Below are 18,276 nucleotides of genomic sequence, written 5' to 3'. Positions count from 1 at the left end.
GTGATTGGTTCGTTTGTAACCCTGTGCGTCCACGCGCACTGTGAGACGTCATAGTAATGTTTGTGAATACGGGCGTTAGTTCTACATTATATTTACCAGAAGGCGGCGCGTAGGGGCGCCACTTGTTTTAGTTCTACAGTCTATTAAAGTCTATTTACCTGCAGACGACTCGTGGGGGCGCCACTTGTATTTATTCTACAGTGTATTTACCTGAGGGCGGCGCGTAGGGGCGCCACTTGTCGGCGTGGTCGCGCGCGTGGTGCGGCGCGAGGTGGGCCCGCACGCCGCCCAGCAGGTCGGCGGCGCCGGCGGCGGCCAGCGCTAGCGGCGTGACGGCGGCGCCGGGCAGGTGGCGGAGCACGCCCACGCCGCTCTCACACCTAGCGGCTAGCGCCATCGTCGCTGCGGTCTCAGCGAAGCCCTGGTAAAAACACAGTGTGTTAGTTTTTAGTCAACTGGATAAAACGTCTCGCAGCTGCAAGATCTTACTCAAGCGTACCCAGCTACTCCACCGAGCACATGCGGCTGCGACGCGTGACTGATAGCTCACCCGCGTAATATGTAATACCATTTTCCTGATTTCATGGATTTTTCCATGACCATTTAAGGTTTTTTTTTTTTGGCATCAGTGTCGTGTATACTACTACCACCTCTGAGATGGGCGTTGTTTTACAAAATCACACCATGTATTTGTATTGCCAAACAATTGTGACAATTGCCGTTTTACTTACAATTCTGCCTTTTTGACTATGGTTTTCAGTTTTCCAATGAAAAGCCGGTAACAAATACTGCAGAAATAACGCGAGCCTAAATTAAACATGGATAAAACTAACTCATTCATAACTGAATGATGTTTGATAGTTTTTTGAGACGAGACTATTTCAGGAGCAACTGCGAGTGGTATTGTCACCGTCCATTTTACCAGAAGTGTCTCATATCACTGACTGCCTGCCAAACGACTGCCCTTCGCTGCCGAAAGAAAACTTATCTAAGGGTCGTCGTCGTCATTAAGGTATTATATCGCTATAGCAAGGTGACTGACGTCTGTCGTCACGGCGGTGGCGGCTGTCGTCCGCCGCCTGCAGCTGGAGCCACGCGGCGTTGTCTCACTACACCAGCTGTAGCAAGGGACTGACCTCCCTGACGGTCTGGTAGGCGGTGGCCACGCCCTCGCGGATGTCTGCGGGGTGTCGCGAGGGGTCGCGGCGGCGGCGCCTGTCGTCCGCCGCCTGCAGCTGGAGCCACGCGGCGTTGTCTCACTACACCAGCTGTAGCAAGGGACTGACCTCCCTGACGGTCTAGTAGGCGGTGGCCACGCCCTCGCGGATGTTTGCGGGGTGTCGCGAGGGGTCGCGGCGGCGGCGCCTGTCGTCCGCCGCCTGCAGCTGGAGCCACGCGGCGTTGTCTCACTACACCAGCTGTAGCAAGGGACTGACCTCCCTGACGGTCTGGTAGGCGGTGGCCACGCCCTCGCGGATGTCTGCGGGGTGTCGCGAGGGGTCGCGGCGGCGGCGCCGGCGGCTGTCGTACGCCGCCTGCAGTTGCAGCGTCGGCCCAGGGCTCAGCATGTCGAACGCTGTCTCTGCTGTCGCCTGTAATGTTAATACCACGTATGTTAATACAGTAAGTAGTTATGAGGCTGCTCGTTGCCCGTTTGAGCGGCATCGTTAAAATCGACTCGCGAAGTAAACGCGTCTGCATACCGAGACATGCCTTGCGAGCCTACATCGCAATGTCAATACTCGTCTTTAGGATTCCACGGGTATTCCGACCAGGTTAAGTCGACGGGGCTGGTGCTTCAGTGAGTGGTAGTCCATCTAATGGTGACAGGGTTCGTAAACGATGCAGGGTGGTAATTTTTTACAAATTAGGTACTATTATCAGTTCACAGTTCCAGGTTCGTAACAAGATGCCAGTGACTGGCGGGGACTGGCGACAACAGTGACGTCACCTGTATCAGCTGCAGCAGCCGCGTGGTGATGTCGAGCGCGGCGACGGCGGTGCGCGCCGTGAACGAGGCGCAGCCACACCAGGCCGCGGCTGCCAGTGACTGGCGGGGACTGACGACAGCAGTGACGTCACCTGTATCAGCTGCAGCAGCCGCGTGGTGATGTCGAGCGCGGCGACGGCGGTGCGCGCCGTGAACGAGGCGCAGCCACACCAGGCCGCGGCTGCCAGTGACTGGCGGGGACTGACGACAGCAGTGACGTCACCTGTATCAGCTGCAGCAGCCGCGTGGTGATGTCGAGCGCGGCGACGGCGGTGCGCGCCGTGAACGAGGCGCAGCCACACCAGGCCGCGGCTGCCAGTGACTGGCGGGGACTGACGACAGCAGTGACGTCACCTGTATCAGCTGCAGCAGCCGCGTGGTGATGTCGAGCGCGGCGACGGCGGTGCGCGCCGTGAACGAGGCGCAGCCACACCAGGCCGCGGCTGCCAGTGACTGGCGGGGACTGACGACAGCAGTGACGTCACCTGTATCAGCTGCAGCAGCCGCGTGGTGATGTCGAGCGCGGCGACGGCGGTGCGCGCCGTGAACGAGGCGCAGCCACACCAGGCCGCGGCTGCCAGTGACTGGCGGGGACTGACGACAGCAGTGACGTCACCTGTATCAGCTGCAGCAGCCGCGTGGTGATGTCGAGCGCGGCGACGGCGGTGCGCGCCGTGAACGAGGCGCAGCCACACCAGGCCGCGGCTGCCAGTGACTGGCGGGGACTGACGACAGCAGTGACGTCACCTGTATCAGCTGCAGCAGCCGCGTGGTGATGTCGAGCGCGGCGACGGCGGTGCGCGCCGTGAACGAGGCGCAGCCACACCAGGCCGCGGCTGCCAGTGACTGGCGGGGACTGACGACAGCAGTGACGTCACCTGTATCAGCTGCAGCAGCCGCGTGGTGATGTCGAGCGCGGCGACGGCGGTGCGCGCCGTGAACGAGGCGCAGCCACACCAGGCCGCGGCTGCCAGTGACTGGCGGGGACTGGCGACAACAGTGACGTCACCTGTATCAGCTGCAGCAGCCGCGTGGTGATGTCGAGCGCGGCGACGGCGGTGCGCGCCGTGAACGAGGCGCAGCCACACCAGGCCGCGGCTGCCAGTGACTGGCGGGGACTGGCGACAACAGTGACGTCACCTGTATCAGCTGCAGCAGCCGCGTGGTGATGTCGAGCGCGGCGACGGCGGTGCGCGCCGTGAACGAGGCGCAGCCACACCAGGCCGCGGCTGCCAGTGACTGGCGGGGACTAGCGACAGCAGTGACGTCACCTGTATCAGCTGCAGCAGCCGCGTGGTGATGTCGAGCGCGGCGACGGCGGTGCGCGCCGTGAACGAGGCGCAGCCACACCAGGCCGCGGCTGCCAGTGACTGGCGGGGACTGGCGACAACAGTGACGTCACCTGTATCAGCTGCAGCAGCCGCGTGGTGATGTCGAGCGCGGCGACGGCGGTGCGCGCCGTGAACGAGGCGCAGCCACACCAGGCCGCGGCTGCCAGTGACTGGCGGGGACTAGCGACAGCAGTGACGTCACCTGTATCAGCTGCAGCAGCCGCGTGGTGATGTCGAGCGCGGCGACGGCGGTGCGCGCCGTGAACGAGGCGCAGCCGCGGCGCAGGCCGTGCACCAGCCGGCCGTCGCGGCGCCATTGCTCCACTGGCAGCCACACCAGGTCACGGATTCCAGTTACTGGCGGGAAATAATGTAACGTTAGCATAAAGATTGTGCCATCCACGAAGACGCGATCAATTCCTATTAACCGCTTACTGAGCAGCAGATAGAAGGAATGAAGCATGTCTTCGTGGAAGACGATGTAGTTTAGATGAAGTTTTGGATAAAAAGAGGATACTGCAATACCAGTAACGCAAAAGAAGCTACAAGTTATGGAGAGGGATATGCTCGGTGTTTCTTTACGAGATTGAATCAGAAATGAGGAGATCCGTAAACGAACTAAAGTCGCAGACATAGCCCGACGGATTAGCAAGCTGAAATGGCAATGGGCAGGGCACATAGTACGCAGAACTGACGGCCGATGAGGCAGCAAGGTTCTGGAATGGAGGCCGCGTACCGGAAAACGCAGAGTGGGACGTCCACCCACAAGGTGGACCGACGACATCACAAAGGTAGCAGGGAAGCGCTGGACGCAGGCCGCTACCGATCGATCAACATGGAAAGCATTGGGGGAGGCCTATGTTCAGCAGTGGACGTCCTATGGTCCTGTTGGTTCCCGCTGAAAACCAGCTTCTCGACATGGCGCTTGTTATGTCGCGAATATAGCTGAGCGGACACCTCTTCAGCATAGATTGTAGTTTAATGTTTAATGTTATATGTACTGTATTTTTATTTTATTTTTCTATGCTGAATAAAGTATTCTTATTCTATGGCTGAAATGATGATGATGATATACTCACTAAGCTGCAGCAGCGAGTGCATCGGCCCGATGCCGCCGAGCAGGCCGGGCAGCTGGTGCCGCTTGACGTCCGCCAGCCACTCGTGCAGCGCCCACTGCACCAGCTTCTCAAGTCCGAGGAGCCCCAGCCTGCGAATACAATACAAGGCAATGACGACACTATTTTGCTAACTCAGTTGAGACTGCAACTGTCAACACAAGTTATCGATAACCGTCCCTGCCCCCGCACTTTTCTCGGTCCGCGTTTTCGTCTTACTACGCAAGAATTCAGTTACACGGTCTGCCTATAGCTGCGCGAAAACCAAAATACAGTAAGGGGCTTCACTTCTCGTCGCTGCAAATCGGCATCAAGCAATGAGGCGCGTCACTTCTATGTCTGCCATGTCAGGAAGCCCCTTCACTTCAATTCTTTACTTGCAGCGTGTATAGCAAGCCAAGGTGCGCTTCATTTCTGTGTCAGCAAGCCAGGAGGTGCTTCATTTTAATCGCTGTATGTTACAGTAAGCCAGGGAACGTTTCACTGCTTAAGTTACAGTATCATCAAACCAATGGGGCTTCATTTCTGTAACTTCAAAATACAACTACAGCAAGACAAGGGGCGCTTCACTTCTATCACTTCTGAGCAAAATATACAACTACAGCAAGACAAGGGGCGCTTCACTTCTGTCACTTCTATAACGTTACCTGTAGTCAAGCCGCTTGAGCGTGAGCTCGGAGCAGTTGAGCTGGCCCAGGCCCATGAGCAGGCCGGCCACGGGCCCCGCGGAGAGGTCCACCCGCTTGCCCACGTAGTCCAGCCGGATCGGCACTTCGGGGGAAAACACCACCCGTCTGCACCACAAAAGAAACATTTGTTGTAGTGAGACATCACACATAATACATAAAAGTAGCACAAGAATATATTAGTAAACATGAGTACAGTTCATCGATAGAAGCAGTTCATGGTACAAATAATACTACAAATAAATATGGCTATGAACAAAATCTAGGTCACAATTATTGTCGCAATCCTTTAGTCAAGAGAGCATCCATCGCAGTCAAGCGCTCGGGCTAAAGTGAAGCGGTACGCTGGCGGCCAATCTCTTGTGCCTTCCCCACTTCAACACAGTGACGACCTCGAACGATTCGACTATTTCGTAGCGGATGATATTTCTAATTAGACAACATAGTAATCCAAGTCAGCGGGCTTGGCGGCGGGCTTCTCCTGGCTGACCTCGAGCCTCTGGAGTCCTCAGCTGCGTCGGGTTCTGACACTAGCCTGCATAGTAATAGAGGCGAGTGTCGCGTGTCACCTGAAGTATATGGGCGAGTCGTCGGCGGGCTCCAGGTCAGCCGGCTTGGCGGCGGGCTTCTCCTGGCTGACCCCGAGGCTCTGGAGTCCTCAGCTGCGTCGGGTTCTGACACTAGCCTGCATAGTAATAGAGGCGAGTGTCGCGTGTCACCTGAAGTATATGGGCGAGTCGTCGGCGGGCTCCAGGTCAGCCGGCTTGGCGGCGGGCTTCTCCTGGCTGACCCCGAGCCTCTGGAGTCCTCAGCTGTAATGGGATCCGACACTAGTCTGCATAGTAATAGAGGCGAGTGTCGCGTGTCACCTGAAGTATATGGGCGAGTCGTCGGCCGGCTCCAGGTCAGCCGGCTTGGCGGCGGGCTTCTCCTGGCTGACCCCGAGCCTCTGGAGTCCTCAGCTGTGTCGGGTTCTGACACTAGCCTGCATAGTAATAGAGTCGAGTGTCGCTCGTCACCTGAAGTATATGGGCGAGTCGTCGGCGGGCTCCAGGTCAGCCGGATTGGCGGCGGGCTTCTCCTGGCTGACCCCGAGCCTCTGGAGTCCTCAGCTGCATCGGGTTGTGACACTAGCCTGCATAGTAATAGAGTCGAGTGTCGCGTGTCACCTGAAGTATATGGGCGAGTCGTCGGCGGGCTCCAGGTCAGCCGGCTTGGCGGCGGGCTTCTCCTGGCTGACCCCGAGCCTCTGGAGTCCTCAGCTGCGTCGGGTTCTGACACTAGCCTGCATAGTAATAGAGGCGAGTGTCGCGTGTCACCTGAAGTATATGGGCGAGTCGTCGGCGGGCTCCAGGTCAGCCGACTTGGCGGCGGGCTTCTCCTGGCTGACCCCGAGCCTCTGGAGTCATCAGCTGCCTCGGGTTCTGACACTAGCCTGCATAGTAATAGAGGCGAGTGTCGCTCGTCACCTGAAGTATATGGGCGAGTCGTCGGCGGGCTCCAGGTCAGCCGGCTTGGCGGCGGGCTTCTCCTGGCTGACCCCGAGCCTCTGGAGTCATCAGCTGCCTCGGGTTCTGACACTAGCCTGCATAGTAATAGAGGCGAGTGTCGCGTGTCACCTGAAGTATATGGGCGAGTCGTCGGCGGGCTCCAGGTCAGCCGGCTTGGCGGCGGGCTTCTCCTGGCTGACCCCGAGCCTCTGGAGTCCTCAGCTGTGTCGGGTTCTGACACTAGCCTGCATAGTAATAGAGTCGAGTGTCGCGTGTCACCTGAAGTATATGGGCGAGTCGTCGGCGGGCTCCAGGTCAGCCGGCTTGGCGGCGGGCTTCTCCTGGCTGACCCCGAGCCTCTGGAAGTCCTCCTCTAGCTGTATCAGGTTCTCTGACACTAGCCGCTCAGCTTCGTAGGTCTCCATTAGGGGTTCTTCGTCGCGCATTACTGAAAGAATACTCAATACTCAATTCTTTATATGAGATAAATGTTTGAACTAAACTAGCTAAATAGGTGACGAACTGTAGCATGCGTGCAGGGAACAATTGTTATGTCGCGGCAGTTATTAGAGGTCATATTATCTTATCTACCAGGTAGTCTGTGTTTGCGGATTTCTAGTGAAATTCGTTTTCACCTTTGCTTTGATCATAACTTTCAATTAAGTAAGATTCCGTTCAAAAGCTTACTTGTCGTGGATAAAAAAAACATTTTCGAAGTTCTAAGTAGGACTTGGGAATCGAACTACACTGCGAAGAGACCTTTTGCGAAAGTATAGCCCGACCAGGAACATAAAAACCCTCGCCATGTTGCGGAAAACTAATGGTACTAATTTCTTTTAATGGCAACAGTAACTGTCATTGACATGTCACCTTGCATGTCAAATTGTCAATAATTAAACTGTCTATTGCTGTCAAAGTGTAAACAAACTTTAGTTTAAATGTGTGCAATTGATTTTGTGAATTAAATTGCTAAAATCTTTTTATAGTTGTGAAAGAAAAGTGGTTCACTTGGTGGTGGTGGTGGTGGTGTGTTAAAGTATTTGTCGAAGAGAAAACTAAGGGTTCGGACAATATTTTCATTGAATAATGTTTCCGACAAAGGTTGTCAAATTGACTGACGTGTTTATCGTATAGTACAGTCCACTATGAAAATTAGCTGTGGTTTGTTTCAACTACCTATTTTAAAGTTTTTTGTCACTTTCTAAGTGTTGAATTTTATGGAATTGGGAAAGAAGTACCGAGTTTGAAGCGTTGCTCATAGCAGACATTGCAAATGAATATTCAAGTTCTGAATTTGATTATTATAATAATAATAATAAAATAAATCCTACTAGCTCGATTGATGGTTTCATTTAATTTATTTAAACCTGGTTACCTATAATAATATTTTTTCGTTAATTTATGAAAATATCAAATAAGCCCGTAATCCTAAATCCTGATAGTGATACATAAAGTTAGCCTATTAATTTAACACAGGTACGACTGTACTCAGTGTTGCACTATCAAATGCAATTGACGCGCCTCTATGCCAGGGTTTTTATGTTCCTGGTCAGGCTATACATTCTGTGAAAGTGACCAAATTTTTCGCGATGACATTTTGCGAATATGACGTTCTGCGTCAAAACCATGTGTCAGCAGACAATGGCACACACCGGTCTCATTCAGGGACAACGAGTCGGCGTCGCCCAGCGAAGTAGGGGTAGGCGGCGGGTCGCGCAGGTGGCTGGCGATGCTCATGACAGGCGGCCGGTGCGTTGGCGTCGTCTGCCGGGAGCCGCTTGAGTCGGTGGATAAACCGCCCACGCTTTTGGAGTCGTCGTCTGTGAACAAAGATTACAGGATATTCAAATAAAAATGTGTATACTTAAGAGCCATTTCACAAAAATATTCCGCGCGAATTTAGGTAAAAGCTGTCAACGCAACGTCAAATGAGTAAAAAGAACGCTTAAATGGACAAAAAAAACTTGAGCCGTGACCGTATTAAGACTTTATTTAAGTTATTAATTTTAAGGTAGAATGAGGTATTCAAACTTGATAAATTAATTTTACTTTTTAATAGAGTTTATTAAGTCTTTTATATTTCGATTCATAATGAAACACGAATAGGTATAATATGTAAAATATATATTAAGTACAAAATAAAGACAGTCACATAGTGAAAAAAAAATCTGCCCCCTTACAGCTCCATCATCGGACCCTGGATACGAAATATTCGTCAAGGCAAATCACACAAGCCCAAACTCCATAGGGTTCTATTGTTCTGTTACGGAGGTGGCCATTGCATCTCCTCCAGATCCATTATCAGACAGAGCTAAGAAATAAATAAATAAATATTATTATAAGTAAACAAATAACTAAAATAATTCATCTTACTATCTTACTTCTTACTAGTCTTACTAATATTATAAATACGAAAGTTTGTGTGGATGTCTGGATGTTTGTTACACTTTCACGCAAAAACTACTGAACAGATTTTGATGAAACTTTACAGTACAGTACAGCAGTACTAGGCAGTCTGTGTTCAACTATCACTCGGGTCGGACGTTCCTATCGCAAGAACTTTGCTTCACTCAGTTCCGATACGACTCTAGTGCTGTGTGTAATTATTTTCGTGAATACACTGAGTTTATTAATTTCTACGAGTGGATTTCATTTTGATTGAGACCTACGCCATGAACCCTGAACCAGAAGACCCTGTCGCCAGCGACAGCGACGCTCATCCATCCCTAGCGTCGACCAGAATAACAATGTATAGGCTATAATTTATGACGATCTGTGACAAACTAAATTTCAAGCGGGTGAAGCCGCGGGCAATACTACATATTTCATACTAGCTTTTTGCCCGCGACTTCTTCTGCGATGAAGTGGAAAATGGTTCTAATAGAATTAAAATATTCTAAGAAAATTAATTTTGTTAAATGATTATATTTTTTGATATAAAATCTACAAATTATTATGTTTAAATATTTGAATACTTACAAAATTATGAGATCTTTCTAAAACAAAATTAAAACACTACACCTGCCGCAGATTTCTTTTTTGTTTTTCCTTCAGGTGCTAAATCACCAGGCTATTGTGTGCGCATACTCTGGAGTATTCCATATACAACTGGTCGTCGGAGAAGCATAGATTTCCATTAAGTCTACTCCCGCTACCTTATGGCACTCCGCTAAAACTCGTGAGGGCGCCAACACTTGCTTTTGTATCGAAAATTAGTATGAGCAGCTGCGCACGTGGTTGCCCGTTGCAGGCTCTATGCAACCACACTATTTTAAACCGTGGTCCCTAAGCATGAGATGGGAAACTGCACTCTCTTGAATTCTCTTGAATTTGATGGTGTTAGGGGAATCCTAGGAATGAATACATACTTTCCAATGGAATCTCCTCGTCAATATTGCGAAATTGCGAGTTGCAATGCAATGTTACGTTTTCACTTGTTATTTTATTGCAATCTGACCTTGACTTTCAAACACGTGTCAAAATAAAATAAAAAATTTAAATCAAAAGTACTAAGGAATATTTCATTGATATCAACTTAGAAACAAGCACAGATCACAGAAACTAAAGGGAAATGTGACAAGGGACAAATTGGAACATATTGCTTGTGAAAGCAATGATGACAGTAGCGACGTCATTATGTAAACAGTTTATATTGCTTGAATAGTACTAAAGATTATTCGGACGTTGAATACTGATACTGCAGTGGATAATGAGCACATAATTTGATTTCTTTGTGTGTGTGAATTTCTAATACGACACTGAGTTTCGAACTCAGCGCATTACTTTGCATCTCTCTATATTTCTATGGAACCAAGTTATCTCCAAAATAACATTCCACACCTTTTTAACCTAGTCTGGTAATAATTGTAATAAAATACGAAGCACGTCATCTATCAATAGGATATATGTATATTTTAGAAGTTAATAAATTATGCATAAAATATAAACACTTTAGAAGTTTAGTTAAATCGTAGAATTTCTGAAAAACAAGTACTAAAACCGTACTGAAAAAAAAAGTATTAATAATATGTTATCTAGTTTATTTATTAAACGTCGAATTTCATCAAAGATTTTGGACTAAAGTTTTTGAAAATATTTTATAGCCTACATAGAAAAAAATTAGGATTCTAAATCGTGAAAGAAATTTTTTTCGGAGCCTATTGCCTCCAAACAAACAAACAAACAATTAAATCTTCCCTCTTTTATTAGTATAGATTTAACAACAAAGCTTTCCTCTCGAAACAAAACGCTTCTTTTTCTTCTTCACGAAACAAAACTCAAAGCGGATAAATAAATAAACAAATCTTTGGACAATTTCACAGCGCCATCTAGTCCAAAAGTAGGCAACCAATATGCTTGTGTTAAGGGTGCTAGCATAATGGATATATAGCCTGACCAGGAACATAAAAACCCTGGCATAGAGGCGCGTCAATTGCATTTGATAGTGCAACACTGAGTACAGTCGTACCTGTGTTAAATTAATAGGCTAACTTTATGTATCAGGATTCAGGATTACGGGCTAATTTGATATTTTCATAAATTAACGAAAAAATATTATTATAGGTAACCTGGTTTAAATAAATTGAATGAAACCATCAATCGAGCTAGTAGGATTTATTTTATTATTCATCAATAATCAAATTCAGAACTTGAATATTCAACTGCAATGTCTGCTCATGAACGCTTCAAACTCGGTAACTACTTCTTTCCCAATTCCATAAAATTCAACACTTAGAAAGTGACAAAAAACTTTAAAATAGGTAGTTGAAACAAACCACAGCTAATTTTCATAGTGGACTGTACTATACGATAAACATGTCAGTCTATTTGACAACCTTTGTCGAAAACATTAATCAATGAAAATATTGTCCGAACCCTTAGTATTTCTCTTCGACAAATACTTTAACACATTGTGAACCACTTTTCTTTCACGACTATAAAAAGATTTTAGCAATATAATTCACAAAATCAATTGCGCACATTTAAAATAAAGTTTGTTTACAATTTGACAGCAATAGACTGACATGCAAGGTGACATGTCAATGAAGTTTTCAGTTACTGTTGCCATTAAAAGAAATTAGTACCATTAGTTTTCCGCAACATGGCAAGGGTTTTTATGTTCCTGGTCGGGCTATACTTTTTTATAATTTATTTATTAAATTAAATACATATGGTACCTACATATTATACATAGTTAGGTACACCCAGATCCGTCAAAGAAATTAAAATTCATCATTTCAATTTCTGCTCGGCCGGCCGACTCGAAACAGCCTCTCGGCATAGTATCAAATGTATTTGGTCGCCGTACAAATCACCGCTTCACGACACGAACGCACGTAAACGTCACGGCGGGAAAAATGACACAGGTCCTGCCTTGACGGGCGCTCGCGCCATACTAATCGATGTCGGCTTCAGTGTTGCCAGTCGGGTCTAGTCAGAAATTACCAGAAATATAAAAAAAAGTAACCTTTTTGAATCAAAAGTAACCTTCATACGGGGGGGGGGGGGGGGGGGTGCGGAGCGATGATTGTGTAAGGTTGTTCATGGATGGTAAATGAATACAATTGATCATCTAAATTCGAAAAGTGACCAGTCGTATAAAAACGTTTCATGGATTTGTGTTTTATTATCGAAAAACATTCGCTAAAACTCATTTTTTTTAACAAATAATAAATCAAATTCAAGTTTAAATGCACTTTATGACATAAATTTGAAATTGTCACTATTAATATTTTTTACTGAATAACCTGTAAAGTTAATTCTACAATTTCTGAAAAATCACCTAAAAGTAACCTTTTCATTAGTGTAACCTAAAAGTAACCACAGCAGTTCAAAAGTAACCTAAAAGGTTACAAAAGTAACCTTCTGGCAACACTGGTCGGCTTGCGCATTGTAATTTATACTGATATTCACATCAATATTTTGACAAAGTGGTTACAAATATTTAAACAATAACTGTAGAAATAAATTCTACAATGAATATTCTTTATTTTGGGATACTTTTATTGCAGTTATTGCTGTGTTTTTAAACCAAAAACCACGATCAAAATGTGACGTTAATCTTCAAATTTGCCAAATTATTTTTAGATTTTACTCAATAATGGTAATGAAATTCAAGAATCTATTTCATTAATGGACTACAAGAATATATGTCCGATGATTACTATATATTTTTAAGCTTATTATACGAGCATAAATAATAGATACAGGACTTTGAAAATGAGTCTGCGGCAATTTTTCCGTAAAATGGTTGTGGGAGATGGGGCACTGTGAATTAAGCAAAAGAGTTTTAGTAAATCCGTTTCATTAATGGTCAACGCCAAGGATTGACCTATCTTTCGCAGTTATTAAATAATCTCTGGGTGTTGCTTAAGATAGTAATTCATGCTTCCAAAATCTTAGAAATTCGCACGAAAATGTAAAATGGCTCTTAAATAAATGTGCTTTTTAAACTGTGCAATTTTGTTTTGTTTTGAATTAAAACAATCAATGGCCTACGCCTTAACTCGCACGGGTGCACGAACGCGTGAGACGAGTTTCAACACGCGCGGCGAAGAGCGGGAATACGCAGCGAACGCTCGCGTCCCGTATTTTAGCGGAGCAACTAATTCGCTGGGTGCGAAGTACTAGGTGGGGGGGACATAATCTATCGCAGCGCTCATGGTGGTCAAAAGTAGAAATAATGTAAGCTCTGTCATCAGATGTATCTGTCAATGGCAAAGCGATTCTACATAATACATTTTATAGCCTGACCAGGAACATAAAAACCCTCGCCATGTTGCGGAAAACTAATGGTACTAATTTCTTTTAATGGCAACAGTAACTGAAAACTTCATTGACATGTCACCTTGCATGTCAGTCTATTGCTGTCAAAGTGTAAACAAACTTTATTTTAAATGTGCGCAATTGATTTTGTGAATTAAATTGCTAAAATCTTTTTATAGTCGTGAAAGAAAAGTGGTTCACAATGTGTTAAAGTATTTGTCGAAGAGAAATACTAAGGGTTCGGACAATATTTTCATTGAATAATGTTTCCGACAAAGGTTGTCAAATTGACTGTCATGTTTATCGTATAGTACAGTCCACTATGAAAATTAGCTGTGGTTTGTTTCAACTACCTATTTTAAAATTTTCTGTCACTTTCTAAGTGTTGAATTTTATGGAATTGGGAAAGAAGTACCGAGTTTGAAGCGTTCATGAGCAGACATTGCAGTTGAATATTCAAGTTCTGAATTTGATTATTGATGAATAATAAAATAAATCCTACTAGCTCGATTGATGGTTTCATTTAATTTATTTAAACCAGGTTACCTATAATAATATTTTTTGGTTAATTTATGAAAATATCAAATTAGACCGTAATCCTGAATCCTGATACATAAAGTTAGCCTATTAATTTAACACAGGTACGACTGTACTCAGTGTTGCACTATCAAATGCGATTGACGCGCCTCTATGCCAGGGTTTTTATGTTCCTGGTCAGGCTATAATATCATTAATTAATCGCATGAAAAGGGTCCTACTGGGAACTTAAATAAAAGAGTGGACTGTATTTCGATAGGGCTGTTTTAATAGCCGTTTACAATTTGGAAATAACTAAACTATACAACGTGGTAGTACAAAAATGAGTCACAGTAGTTGTTGTGCACAGATGTTTGCCTTATGATGAGAGCGTGAATTATTGAACTCTGCCCTTGTTTTGTTCTTAATTCTTCTACATCTCGGACTTGTCCAGCCAATACCAACAACTTTCCTTTAAATACGGTTTGTGGTTGGAATTTGATATTGTAACTCTCACAAACCCGGTCTTCAAAACGATACTCATTTCGATCTGAAAACGATATTTAATTTATTACTAGCGATACAGAAACATTTAAATATATTTACTGTTATATAATGAAACCGTTAAAGTAGCTTTTTCTTTTTGTTTTACTGTAAAACTACAACTATAAATGAAGTAAACAAACCCTGACACAATCAAAATTAAACACACTTTTTGGACTTACCTCATTTGATTTGAATGACCAAAATGATTTCAAAACCTTTTTTCCACCCAAATCGTGGTATCACAACAATTTATTAGTTGAAAATATTTGTTATTTTTTCATTTCGATATTTTTTCACAAATATACGACCTAAATGTCAATGTGACAGAACCCACAAAGTTGTGGACGCTAGTTGGCGCTGTAATCGTGCACGGAGCCAATAGGCGAGAGAGCATGCGGCGTCATACGTCCGGAGCGGGCACTCGCGCAAATTTTACCTCCTTATTAATAAAAAGGTACACCCTGATTGAACAATGTTTTAAAGTGGCGTTTAGTAAGGAAATGTCACTGAAAAACAGTGTTCAACTAGGGTGTAGCTTTTTATTAACGAGGTGGTTAGTGTATAGCCTTTAGAGGAGGAGCGTATGTTAAAACGTAATCGCGATATCACTCGAAACGGCACATACCTGTAGCCTCATCAGTGCCAAGTTTGGAGAAGAATCCCACAAGGAAAGCCAGTGTGTCTTGGTCCAGGTTGAACCGCAGCGGTAGCAGCGACACTTTTAGACAGCACTCCTGAGCAGTCAGCGCCGGGTCGGGCCGCAAGTGGACGGCTTTCACTACCAACTGCAAGAAAAAAGGGATCTTTAATCTTCTATAATATAAAAATGAATCGCAAAATGTGTTGGTAAGCGCATAACTCAACAACGCCTGGACCAATTTTACCAATTCTTTTTTTTAAATGTTTGTTGAAGTCCAAGGATGGTTTTTACAGCGAGAAAAGTTTGAATAATTTCCGGGTAAACCCTAAAAAACTCGAAACTTCACCCCTAAGGGTAAAACGGGGTCCACGCGTACGAAGTCGCGGCGGCCGCTAGTACCAGATATATATGTACGTACAATGGACATGGCGCACAATTTTTGTTGAAGATGCCAAAAAAAACTACAAAAAATTAGAATGAATACTGTATTTTTACTTTTTTGATATCTTTAAAAATGACTGAAATATTCAAGCTCAAAGTGCGCTCTTCCGCTAGGAGCGATTTTCCGCGCGGATTTTGAAAATGTGACGTAGTAACATGAAAAGCTGCATGTAAGATATTATCTGTGTACAATGGTTAGAATGGTTAGTAGGGGAGCCGAAGCGGGGATTTCGGGACTTACTAAAGAGTGGCAGACTAACATACAAGGAAATACTTTGTACCTGGTTGATTACCTTTAAGTATGAATTTTTGATATAAAACGGCATTAGTTCTTATGCCTCTCACCCAAAAAATACCTCAATTAAGCCCAAATTTGAGACCGCAGCCAAACTTTGAGTGACGATGTTAACTAGCCTAGATGGAGGACACATGAAATTGAACTGCTGCTTCTTCATTGATAAAGACTTATCATTTACCATACCTTATCATTTTGTATTCCATTTTCAAGTCACTTTTTTTTCGCTTACTGTTTAAACAAAACGTGGGATTTTTTTAAATCTCAGGTCTTTTGAACGCACATCTGAACCATGTCTGGTTTTAATTTCTTCAGTTACTCTGTGACCATGGCGCTTGCAACAGTGCCGAAATATTGGAAACTCAAAACTAAGGTACATGGTAGCAATCCCGTCAGTAATAATAATAGGAAAATGTCTTGAAAAATAAGTAAATCGTATATTACTTTATGTAACTAATTTTATTATGTATCATACTAATCACTTCATTCAGAACTAGAAAACGATTCCAAGGATTCCACTTTTCTTCAATAGATGATCAAGATAAAGAGGTATTTATTATAAATTGCTCTTCCACCATTTCAATTATTCTATCTTACATCTTACTTGATGAAATCTTTTTCAATTTTATTTACATGGTCATAACATTTTCACCATTCCTCTGCACCAATTTGTGAGGTACACCTGAAACCCCCGATAAAGCAGCTATTATAAGAATAATATTTAAAAAAAACCCTTCTTCTGACGCAGTTAGGTAATAAACTTAATGTATCCAATTTCACTCAACGACGCGCTTTAAAATCAAAGATTGACTTTGAATTATGCCTTATTTTACAATACACATTGAAAACAATATGACTTGCTTGAGCTTTTTCGACTTTTTCACAAAAATAACAAATAGGCATGAAGAGATTACAAAATTTCTGCAGCGACTGACAGTTCACTTGATTTACTTTGACAGGTGACAATAAAGCCATTTGCCATATGAAAGACACACTTTTCCAATATTTTTGTTTGCCATGAGATTCTGGTACACCTATACCTATCATTTAATGAAAAGATAAACTAAACTTTTTCAGCACAACGAAAATCTGCTTTGGCGCGTAGAAATGCAACGTGACAACTGCAGTTCGGACTTCTTTATGCGTCCACTACACATACAATAAAATTCGAACTATCGCACATTTTTTCTTTTTAATTCTAATTCAGTAAAAATGTTTTTGAAACCTTCATTCAAAATTCAAAAGTTAATATCATATGACAGAACTTATGACCAGACTATGTATATTGAATAAAATATTTTTCTTTTTATTATCAAGCTTAGCAGTCTAATAAGTTACTATGACACTCGAGTTAATCCACATTCAGCACCATAGCCTCCCCTTCTACAAGGCCCTCTACAAATGTCAAAACGTCACTTAACCCTTTTAGCACCAGTTCTTTTGTTTTTGAGAAGATGTACCCACATTTTTATATCAATTTAATTATAGTCCAGTCGTTTGGTACAAATTAATGTGGTTACCTGGAAAGTGTTCCGGGAGTTTTGAAAATTGGTGATTAAAATAGATTTCGCTATGCTCTCTGTTAGTCTGTTAGTTAAGTGTGACTGCCGCGCTCGTTGCGAAATTGGAAAAATGCTGCCTTAGAGAAGATTTTTGATAGTTACATTCTTTCCTATTTCGTCGTTACAGCTAAATGACGTTCACTGCTGGACAAAGGCGAGAGGCCTTTGGGTTTTCCATAGGTTTTTCATAATGAACAGTCCTGCGCTGCCCGCATTCAGGTTCTTCCCGCGACCTTTACCAGATCGTCGGTCCACCTAGTAGGAGGCCTGCCCACGCTACGTCTTCCAGCCCGTGGTCGCCACTCAAGAAATTTTCTGCCCCAACTCTGTCTGTCTCTACGAGCTATGTGTCCCGCCCACTGCCACTTGATTTTAGCAACTCTGCGTGCTATGTCGGTCACTTTGGTTCTCCTGCGGATCTCCTCATTTCTGATTCGATCACGCAGGGAAACCCCAAGCATAGCCCGCTCCATCACCCTTTGGGTGACCTTGAGCCTTCTTATGAGGCCCATAGTAAGCGACCACGTTTCAGAACCTTAAACTTTCCTATGTATTTCACGACTAGATTTTGCCTGCGTCTTCACCCGCGTGAAATTTAGTGTCACAGATCGGCATAAATTATAGCCTATATGTTAATCTGGGTTACAAACAAAACAATAATATTGTACAGTTTCAACAAAATCCGTTGAGTACTTTTTGCGTGAAAGAGTAAAAAACCTGAGACACAGGAATCTTCCTAGTTCAGGTATCAACCCACCAATATTCTTACTTTTTGTTTTTCCTGATTGTTTGTTATCATAATATTATCTGTTATGTTGGTGAGAAATAAACATTACTTTACTTTATTTTAAACTTCCAGACATCCAAACTTTCGCATTTATAATATTAGTAGGATACAA

The 18,276-nt window shown here is 44.5% G+C and overlaps 1 protein-coding gene across 1 annotated transcript in view; it reads right to left on the bottom strand.

Moving 5' to 3' along the window:
• LOC135080857 (autophagy-related protein 2 homolog B) overlaps positions 1-18,276 on the bottom strand; it is a 43,962-nt gene that overhangs the window by 2,208 nt on the left and 23,478 nt on the right. Inside the window, exons 38-49 of the mRNA XM_063975585.1 lie at positions 15,065-15,224; positions 8,265-8,432; positions 6,892-7,060; positions 6,063-6,857; positions 5,842-5,907; positions 5,692-5,769; positions 5,084-5,230; positions 4,401-4,528; positions 3,524-3,678; positions 1,416-1,592; positions 1,137-1,235; positions 211-421 (exon numbers count right to left, since the gene is read on the bottom strand). Coding sequence (XP_063831655.1) covers positions 211-421; positions 1,137-1,235; positions 1,416-1,592; positions 3,524-3,678; positions 4,401-4,528; positions 5,084-5,230; positions 5,692-5,769; positions 5,842-5,907; positions 6,063-6,857; positions 6,892-7,060; positions 8,265-8,432; positions 15,065-15,224 — 2,353 coding nt within the window. The remainder of the gene's footprint in view (positions 1-210; positions 422-1,136; positions 1,236-1,415; positions 1,593-3,523; positions 3,679-4,400; positions 4,529-5,083; positions 5,231-5,691; positions 5,770-5,841; positions 5,908-6,062; positions 6,858-6,891; positions 7,061-8,264; positions 8,433-15,064; positions 15,225-18,276) is intronic.

This window comes from Ostrinia nubilalis, chromosome 18, assembly GCF_963855985.1.
Source record: "Ostrinia nubilalis chromosome 18, ilOstNubi1.1, whole genome shotgun sequence".
Lineage (NCBI taxonomy): Eukaryota > Metazoa > Arthropoda > Insecta > Lepidoptera > Crambidae > Ostrinia > Ostrinia nubilalis.
This window is presented reverse-complemented; position numbering and strand designations above follow the sequence as displayed.